This window comes from Acyrthosiphon pisum, chromosome A2 (assembly GCF_005508785.2).
Source record: "Acyrthosiphon pisum isolate AL4f chromosome A2, pea_aphid_22Mar2018_4r6ur, whole genome shotgun sequence".
Lineage (NCBI taxonomy): Eukaryota > Metazoa > Arthropoda > Insecta > Hemiptera > Aphididae > Acyrthosiphon > Acyrthosiphon pisum.
Genome location: NC_042495.1, coordinates 113,547,093 through 113,557,433, shown reverse-complemented (window position 1 = coordinate 113,557,433; position 10,341 = coordinate 113,547,093). Strand labels below are relative to the sequence as shown.

Genomic DNA, 10,341 nt, shown 5'->3' with positions numbered 1-10,341 from the left:
TTTTCCCGGGCTCGCGTCGTCCGCAATACCGATAATAATAATAATTATTCGCGGGTTTTTACGATGTGTGGTGGTGGTGGACATCACGTACGGGGGCGAAACGTACCCCCGAGGGATGCCGCAGCATCGGACAACAATCCGCTTGACCGGTCCGACAATCGCATTATTATAATAATATAAAACGTAGTACACACATATACACGACGATATTATATTGCATTATTATTGCATAAGTCCCGAGGCCGTTTTCGAATGTTCGCGGCGCACGATCGAGTGTAAGTCACGTCCGCTTGCGACCGCACCCCGTACAAACACCGCCCAAAAAAACTTCCACAAATACAATATAATATACTATTATTATTTTATTATTATGTTCAGTGGTCATCATTATTATTATAATAATAATGTGTACTGGAAAACTCGATCGGGAAGACGGAAAAAATTTCCGAACGTGCGATTATAATATATGTTAATAATAATAATTTGTTTGTATTTTCTAGTAAGTAGAATTAATATATTATACACAAAGTAGAATAGATTAATATTTGAAATCACTAGCTCTACTCTACACTGAGGTAATATATATCATTGTACAGGAAGAAACCTATCTACATGTAATTTAAAATAACGAGAAGGCAAAACACAATTGATTAAAGGCGATATAATACAAATTATAAATAAATTATTGTGATCTGATGTATAGAAAAAATACAATAAGAAATGTATTATAGAGCTAGTGTAGCATCAATCATTTTAACAAACGGAACAATAAATAATGTTATACTATGTGCTATACCTACTAACAATCAACGTCTACTTGTTTGTTGTTCTTACTTAATTTTATAAACACACGAAAAAGATACTTAACGCGTGATGAATCACGTGATTTTCAATACCACTTCGTACATGGAATAAAAACTTACCTCAGTATAAAAATCTTGATGAAACAAATTATTTTATTTTAATAAATTTTAAGTTATGTTATGGAAAGATACTGATGAATGGTATAAACACGTTTGACACTTGATAACAATACTATAGGTACATAATATAATATGTTAAGTTTGACTGGAGTAAATTTGTATCTCATATACGTGGTCATTGGTTGGGTAGTTCGATATAATGATAATAACTGAAAATGCATTGGTTAGGTATATACCCTATTTTAGTGGATACACCGTATATTTGGTTTCTGTGGTGAATTTTTCCGCGTGACGTTTCTAAAATACGCTTTCACATAAATATGTAAATAATATAAGAATAATGTCACCGACGTGCATTATACTAATAATATACATCCACCACGAAACGCGTTTGCTCGATCGACAGAATAATATATAATATAATATATTAGGGATATGGCAAGACCGCATTTTGCTTATTTTTTTTCCTGGCCATGGCAATTTAAAATAGGTGGGTATACCTACTACCTACCACGATACTCGAATACCTACCTATTATATACGATATTGTCATACACAATGTATAATATAAGATAATAATATTTTGTATAATATAATATAACACTGGATATGGTGGAGCAATGAAATGATATTTACGAGACCTTTTCGACTACTGCGCAGGGTCTAATGAAATAAATTGTGAGGCGGCGAAAAAAAAAATACGAATTTAAATCAAAACAATATAATTCAATGACGCGCGGTGTATACTGTATAGGTGCAGTATAATATAATAATAATATATTCCCGGTGCTGCTCTGTTCCAAATATCATCACCCCATTCTAAACGGTCCCATTGTCCGCGGACTGGTTTCCCACCTTTGGCCCTAAATTGACTCGTATAATATGCCGCGGGGACATCAGCTGTTACCGCCATAACCTTGTAGAGACTATAATAATAATAATAATATAATATTATAGTTGTGCGACCCGGCGAGTCGAGTCTTAAACAAACGAAAACGGAATAAGCCCACAAAAGGCGTATGCGATGTTTTTATGTTTATGTGTGTAGACATATTATAATAATATAAAGGGCGATACCTAATGTTTTTATTTATATAGGTTACAGCCTAAAGACGTATTATATAGGTACGCACTTATTTTCTCAATAAGTTTTTAAGAGTTCGGAAATATTATTATGTTTGTACAATTTAAAATAACGAAACAAAGTTTTTGAAAAAAAAATCATATTTAAAACCTGCGATTTTCTTACCTTTTTTGTTATACTCTTTTGAACGAAGTCATAACTTTTAATTTCATATTCTGAACATTTCGTGTTTTATTTAATTTTCTGAACATAAAACTCGAATTTTGAACGAGTCGGTAGTTACAATAATTGTAGACTATAATTATATGGTGTTTTTTAGTTCAGATTAACATAGTAGTGGACTAACTGACATTTTTCGCGATACCATTGTGCTATTTCGGTCCATTCTTACAAACTTTAAAATTTAAATACTTATAATATAAGTAATAACTTATAACTAACTATTATTATACTGGTTCGGTGTTTTAGTATTTTTTAACAAGTGTTGGAAACACTTTTTTAATCAAAACATCTCTTTACATCGACGACGCATTTAAAACGTACAAGTGGTTTAGCTATTTCCAATTTTCATAGGTATTTAAACACTGTTATAAGTTTGTTCCCGTGGTGACGAATCTAACGACCGATTTACGAGTATAATAGAATCGAATAAAGTGTGTATATGTGCAATAGCAAATTGCCGATGCATACAATTTTATGTTTCTGTCTCTTCAAAAGAGTTGCACAATTATAATGGACCCAAATTTACGTGGACCCACCCACCCCTCCACGCGTAGCGATGGTCTGCGGGCACTCAGTAGTTACGGCTTTACACACTTACGCCATGCACGTCACGACTATACCACATTTGTGTTCCCCACGTCTAATGGATCACAAACGATTGGTCTTGCTTTTCAAAATATGACGAGTGGGGGTGAGAAGTGCCGAAGGTTCTACGTCTTACCGGCGACTAGCTGGTATTTCAGTCACGTTTATTCGTTTTTCCTTTGAAGGTTTCAAACTCAAAATCGTATAATATAATAAGGGCTATAATAGTAAGAAATACCGTTATTTGTCGTTTATTCCAGTAGTCATAACTACAATGGACAAGAACTTATTCGATACGAGCTGAAACCGTATCGTTTATAAAAATCGTTATAGGTATTGAAAAAATATGTTGATGTTGAATGCGATAGATATGAACCTATCACACAACAAACAAGTTAAAATGAAGTTCGGCTTCAGGGGTGCAACTAGTCCTTGAAACATGTTGATGAAACCCCTGAGCCCCTACAAACATTTTCCTAATAAGTAACCCGATGTGGCTATGCCCCCCCCCCCCCCCATTGCCTATAATAAAACAATAATAATAAGTAAGTAATAATACCTAATAATTATTTTAGTGCTTTGCGCAGTGATATCGTTGGCATTTGCGTTGAATATGTGCGTGTCACGTGCAGAATTTTACTGAGCAATATCCTAAATTTTAAATTGTTAGTTATATGAATTCGAAGATTAATTTATTTTGAGAGGGCTACGAGTAATTTTAGGGGGCTAAGCCTCCCCCCTAGTTGCACTTAATATGTTCAGCTTCCTTAATGCGCGCGTTCGTAGTATATAGTATGATTCATAGGATATAACATAAAATTAGATATGAAATAAATACGCGTGAGAATTACGTGTAATTATTTATTTTATTACGTACCTATTAAAAGAGAAGAAAATATAAAATATTATACGTAATAAACGAAACGCTCTGCTCACCGTTGTTCTTAAATCCGGCGAAATAGCATCACATAATATGTATAGCTATAGAATAGAATATAATGGCAATAAAATAACAATACACAGACGGTATTTTAACGATCTGCGAAAAATTTAACGGAAGCAACAGACCAACCAATTTAAAACTGCCACACAGACACGGAAGATACGGTTACATGCCTGAGTAAATGTATATTAATAAATTGCAATATTGACAATATTGTTAGATTTTCATTTTTCTCAGAGGCCCTTTAAAATTGCCAGTTATTAAGTCCGCAAGTTTGCATGAGATTTATTACGTCCATCGCAATTATGTTTAAAGTTTGAACAATAATTAGAAATTATCAACGATTTAATAATATTTTTTTTAAATAATAATTTTAAGTCATTATAAAAGAACATTGCAGTCTACTCTGGCTTCTATAGTTGGAATTTGTTTTAAAGTTTTTAGTTTTTCAAATGACTGCATATATTTTTAATTTCATATTTAATATAAAAGTGGAATTTGAAACAAGTAGTTTTATATAAGTGATCATAAAGTATTTAAAGTATTAAAGTTTCGAAGTGGAGTGACGGTTAGTGGTATAGTTGACAAAATTTTTCGGAGTACCTACTCTGAGTGCCGCTCAACCCCGCTCATCAAAACTTTAAATACAATAATTAATATTAACTATACTCGTTCAAATTTGTAGAAAAATATCCGCTTTGAAATATGAAATTTTAAAAGTATAAGTACATACTATATAGGTGCATACTGTCATTCAAAGCAGTGAACAATTAAAGAAAAATATAACTTTAAAAAACAGTGAAGTGCATAGTTCTTATACAATGATTTAAAATTATATGTAAAAAAAAAAAAAATTGATAACGTCAATGCTTAAAATATTTTTCGATGGACGTCTTACGCGTATCTACATCAATTTTGTATAATATTTTGTCAAACATGTTAATTTGCAATGACTTGAATAGTTATAATATTTATCAAGAAAAAATATTTTCAAAAATCTTATTGCTTCGGGATAATTAATGTTTGCTGTTAAAATTAATGACTATAGTCACCCTGCACACGTGTGGTGTGCAGAATTGCAGTGTTGTATTGTACCTATACCTATATTAATAAATGTAAAATAACCAAAATACGTGGTTATCAATGCCGTTCGCGACTAGCACCAATTATCATTTAAATTGTTGGTCGCGGTCATGCATTTAAATAATAATATTTATTTGTTTATCTATTTTGGTCACGGACATAAGTCTAAAAACAAATACAGTAAAGTGCAGTATAGTAATTAGAAAAATGTAATGACTAAAATTAAATATAACTTACAATGATATGAAAAATGATATAGAAACGTTACATTATATAAAAATAATAATAACTAGGTAGATACCGTTATTACCTACAATACCTATATATTTGAAGAAAAAAAAACAATTTTAGTATTAACAGGGTTACCATTCATTAATTGAGTGTTTATAGAGACGAATAACATGTAGGTATCTAAGGGAGGCATGAGGAATATAAAATAAACAGGGATTTCTAATATTATGATATATATATAGTATAATAAGAATCATTTCTTCGATTAACTAAGGATTTAAGATTTAAAAATTTACTGACGTTGATATAATCAGAATGAGAAAACCTTGCGGTATTGAGTTTAAAACTAATAAAACGAAAACATATGTATTGAACAGCTTCAATTTGTTTAGAAGTACCAATAATAGTATTGAAGTCCCAGACTAATATTATAAATAATGTTATTGGGTACGAATGACGATCGGTAGATAGATGTCATGATCGTGAGCCCCGCTGCTGACAATAAGAACGAAGTCGACCGCAGAATTTTAAAAAGGCAATATTATTTTCTCTTGTCCAAAACCAAAAATGTTGTACGTCGTATCAAAGTGACTAGGATTTGATGAAGCGACGAAGCGTACGTACTCATCGATCATATTTCGGTTCTTTTATGAACAAATCGAACAATAATTCAATAAAACGCGGTCACCGAAAACACCGCGGGGACATAAAATATTTTTAAAACGTCAAAAATTTGTACTATTGTTGTTTATATCATTCGACAAAAAAAGAAAAATGTATAAATCATAATTTTACGATTATAATATATAATAACCATTCAAGTACGCCTATTGTACTGTTTATATTATTTTTATGTATTGCATACATATTATATAATATTATGTAGTTTGATAGTAATAATAATTCTATCTATAAATAAAAATCAAACATTGGTTTTCAATGAAAATTACCATTTCAATATGTCATCCGCATAATATTATTGTTATTCTAAATAATACATTTGTATAAAGTCGTATATACAACTGCCACTATATAATATCTCTAAATTTTTTTTACACACATAAATATAATATTACTATAGTTTTACTATAAAATAGAAAAAAAACTCACAAATTCAAACTATTAGATAACCATATTTTATTAATAATTATTGATAAAGTTCTCATATAGGAATATTTCAAAATTGAAAATTTCACTCATCTTGAAATATTGTAATAAAATTATGAATAATATTATTTTTCTTATAACGTATTTGGTTATAGACGATTATAAGTGATTACACACAGATAATTAATTATTAATTATTAACCATAATTTACTAATGACTATGATAATGGTTATAAATTAAGTATAAATGGTAGGTAATGAATTATTATTGGTTATAGGTAAATATTTTATGAATAATTTATTAGAATTCGATACAATAACGTAATTTTTAAAAACGTTCCCTTGCTGTGAATTTATGACTGTTTATTTATTTCAGCCGAATCAATTACAATTACTTAATTATAATAATTTACATTAATAATAGTGATACGTATATCAAATTATTTTCCACTGAGCTAAAAGCAAGTATCCGTTATACGGAGTTCATGAATTTTATAATTCATTTTTTTATAAAATACCTATAAACTTTTAAATATGAATCAAACAATATTTTTAATTTTTTTTTTTCACATAAATCAAATATTTTAAGTAAATAAATTTCGTGAAATTGTAAAAACCTAATTACTAACGAGTTAAATGGATATTATATAGTTTACGATTATTTTAGTTCAAAATATAAATAAGAATCGTACTCGCGAAGTTAACATCATATAACAGGTACGTCATAGGTAAATCAAACGATTTTGTGTCCGTACTCATGTGTATCATTGAGTATAAAAAATAATGGAATCTTGAAATTTTACAAGCTGAATCACGTGTGAAATAGTGGAATAATATCGACATTTTTGCTATTATAGAATATTATGTGTATTACCTATCTGTATAATAAAATACAGTGTTATATATAGGTACATAATATTATATATTTTCATATAGGTACCTTTATATTATATTTTCCTGAGAATTAGATTTTTCTCTCTATTATTGCTAATAAATAATATAATAATTATATTTGTTATTTTTTTTTCGATGATTCTGCACATGAACGTAATAGTTATGCCATACAAAAGACACGACTCGTTCAGTTGTCGCTCGCGAGACGAAAAAAAATCTACAGCTGTGCTAAAATAAAACTCGTCGTAAATAAATGCGAACAATTATGTTTTTTACACTGCGCGGATATATCGTAATGTTCATTTATACACGTTCGGTAAAAATGTACTGTAAAAAAAAAAAAAAAAATCAAAAAACGAAAAAATATAATCGTGTGCGTCGTGTGACGTGTTTACCTTTTTGCCGCCTCATCGAGAGGGACTAAACCGATTATTATATTGGTGGTGTAATGACTTTCCAACGATAAATTACGCGCAACAAAAAAACTATCGTGACACTGATGTTATGGCTCAAAAGGGGTAAAGTTACCATTTCCTCCCTTGTCCTTTTATATTAGCACCAGTCAATCAGGTGTGTTCGGTCCCACCATAAATTTACTCGTTACAAAAATGTACAAGAGTATAAGAAAAAAAAAACAATATGCGCGTATTTTATAGCCAGACAAAAAAAAAATGAAAACCCTATACCGCGGGGTTATTTTGAGGGTTGCAATCGATCGATAAACATCAACGACGATGATTGACACCGATGATCGCCCCGAGGGACCGCACGACACAATGACGATTGCGGAATGGAAATAAAAAATTGTCATAGATATAATTTTGTTTACACAAAAGTTTTGGTTACGCGACGCCGTAAAATGATAAAAAAAAATGTGATTTTTGACTCGAAAATCGTGTGAAAACGACTGTCGAAGAATAATGAATGAATAAAAATAGTAAATTAGCGGCTTGCTGTTTTTTTTCCGTCCGTTACTCGTAGATTTCAAATAAACTGCTCGCGAAAAGTGCGCTTACAAAATGCATTGCGGCGAAGGGACTTCAATAGTTATATGAATTACGTGCATATAATAATATGTGCACAGACATAAAAGTATAAAGAAACGTTAAAGCTTGTGAATAAAAATAAATCAGATACCTATTTTATCCTCACAAACGTAACGGCGGAATAGGTTTGCTGTTGAGTAAATAAAAATAAAAACGAACAATGAAAAGCTATTTAAGAGTATTATTTTTATTTTCATTTTAATGATAACATATTTTTTTGTTATTAAGATAAAAAAATACAAAATAAAAAACGAAAGGATAAATTTTTAATTTAATTCATATCACTCATTGTTCGTCACGCTTTTTAATATTCATATTCATACCCTTTAATTTCAAAAACTTTATATGCATAATAATTAGGATGAAAACTCGAAACGTAAATAATTAATATCGCCATCATAATAATAATAATAAAAATGTAAGTACAAAACTATTGTAATAAAAAGGTGACTAATTAAAGATATATATTATACAGTGGTTATGGCTAGTATACCTGTGAGGTATATTCTATAATGTATAGTGTGGCATTAATCGACCGAGCCACTTGTATACGAGTCACGGTCTTTATATTATCATATTGTACTTGTTGCCGTTTTGTAAACTATGACGTATAATCAGTGGCGTATCTAGGATTTTTTTCTAGGGGGTGATAAAACCAAAATTATTTAGCACATTGGGGGCAGACCGAGGCGGGAGACAAATATCTAGGATCACATTATGTTATCTTACCTTTCGGTAAAGTACACTGTATAATAGCAGGGGTATGAAACTCCGTGAATTGGCCGAATCGGGCGATTGTAACCTTGAACACGGCGTGGCATACGTAATCTATGATAAAAGTAAACAGTGGAAACAACCCGACCCCGCGCAGAATACCCTGCCTATTAGGCGGAAACGGTTTTTCAATATGGGTATAACATCATGTCAGTGTTACGGAAACAGTTTCATTGTTCGGACTTCAGATCATAGGTAAACACTTCACCCATCAGCTGATCGAGTTTCGCTTCTATATTGTTCTATGATAATAGGCCATGCTGGTCTTGTCACCATGATGTTACTCAAAACTACAACAACATTTATAATATTATACATTTATTTTCATAAAAAAATCACAAAATAATATTCATTCATCTTGGTTTTTGAGACATTTCATTCAACACTTCGTCTACATTAACGTCAATATCGCGGTGAATACTTAACATTGCTAAACCATTTGCCTCTTCTAAATTGAAAAATAAAACATTAAAAAATGCTTAGGTTAATATATTATTTCAGTATTACTTCAGATATTGTGTTGCGTAGATATGATTTAATCCTTTTTAAACTTGAAAATGACCGTTCCAGACAAGCTGTAGAAACTGGCAAGGTGCATAAAATTTTAAATAAAAAATTAATATTAGGATATAAATCTTCATTGCATTTTAACAAAGCATCAAATGCTGATTTCAGTGTTATATTTTGGCTTGCGAGTTTGTTCCTTAACATTTTTAATTCTGTCAATGCCACTAATGTATCAATAACAGGAGAATAAAACTCAATAAGTTGATTAAATTGGTCAATATCTTCAGAAGTATGTTTTGAACTACCAAAGATACATTCAAATCCTAAAAATATGTATTTAAGAATGTCATGAATAACAAGTAAAACTGAATACCTATTACAATGTATATATTATTATGTATTAAATAAATCCTAAAAAAGGCTCTGGGGGGGTGATATATCACCCATATCACCCCCCGTAAATACGCCACTGCGTATAATTATTATTATATCATAATATTATATATTTAATTATTATATGATCAAAACAAATCAATATCCGATATCCGATATCAGACCAAATGCGTATATAATATAGATTAACTCAAGTTGTGAAGCACAAGTGAGCGATATATCTAATCCCGGGAGACGTATATAATATGATAGGAAACAAATCATTAAACGACGACCAAATTACAAAGATACTATGTAGAACATCTATTTGGTAAATTATTTTTTGTTGTCAATAATATAATATTTGTAAACATCATAATTTTTAAATTCTGTTTGTAGTTTGTACATATTTTTAAAAAATTATTATAATTATTATGTTTAACAAGATGTTTAACTTCATTATATATAAGTTATTCTCCTAATATTGTGCGAAGAGGGGGCTGCACAATGAAGCCGGGCGGCGAATTTACCTGTATGTGTGTGCATAGGCGGCAGCTACACGTAAACCGA

General features: G+C 30.4%; 1 protein-coding gene across 1 annotated transcript; it reads right to left on the bottom strand.

Moving 5' to 3' along the window:
• Positions 1-9,074: 9,074 nt before the first annotated feature.
• LOC115034292 (52 kDa repressor of the inhibitor of the protein kinase-like) lies at positions 9,075-10,141 on the bottom strand. The gene is made up of 2 exons (XM_029490708.1): positions 9,400-10,141; positions 9,075-9,340 (listed from the first exon to the last, which is right to left on the bottom strand). Exons 1-2 carry the CDS (start codon positions 9,601-9,603, stop codon positions 9,323-9,325), a joined length of 222 nt encoding a protein of 73 aa, XP_029346568.1. The 5' UTR covers positions 9,604-10,141; the 3' UTR covers positions 9,075-9,322.
• Between the last annotated feature and the right edge of the window lie 200 nt (positions 10,142-10,341).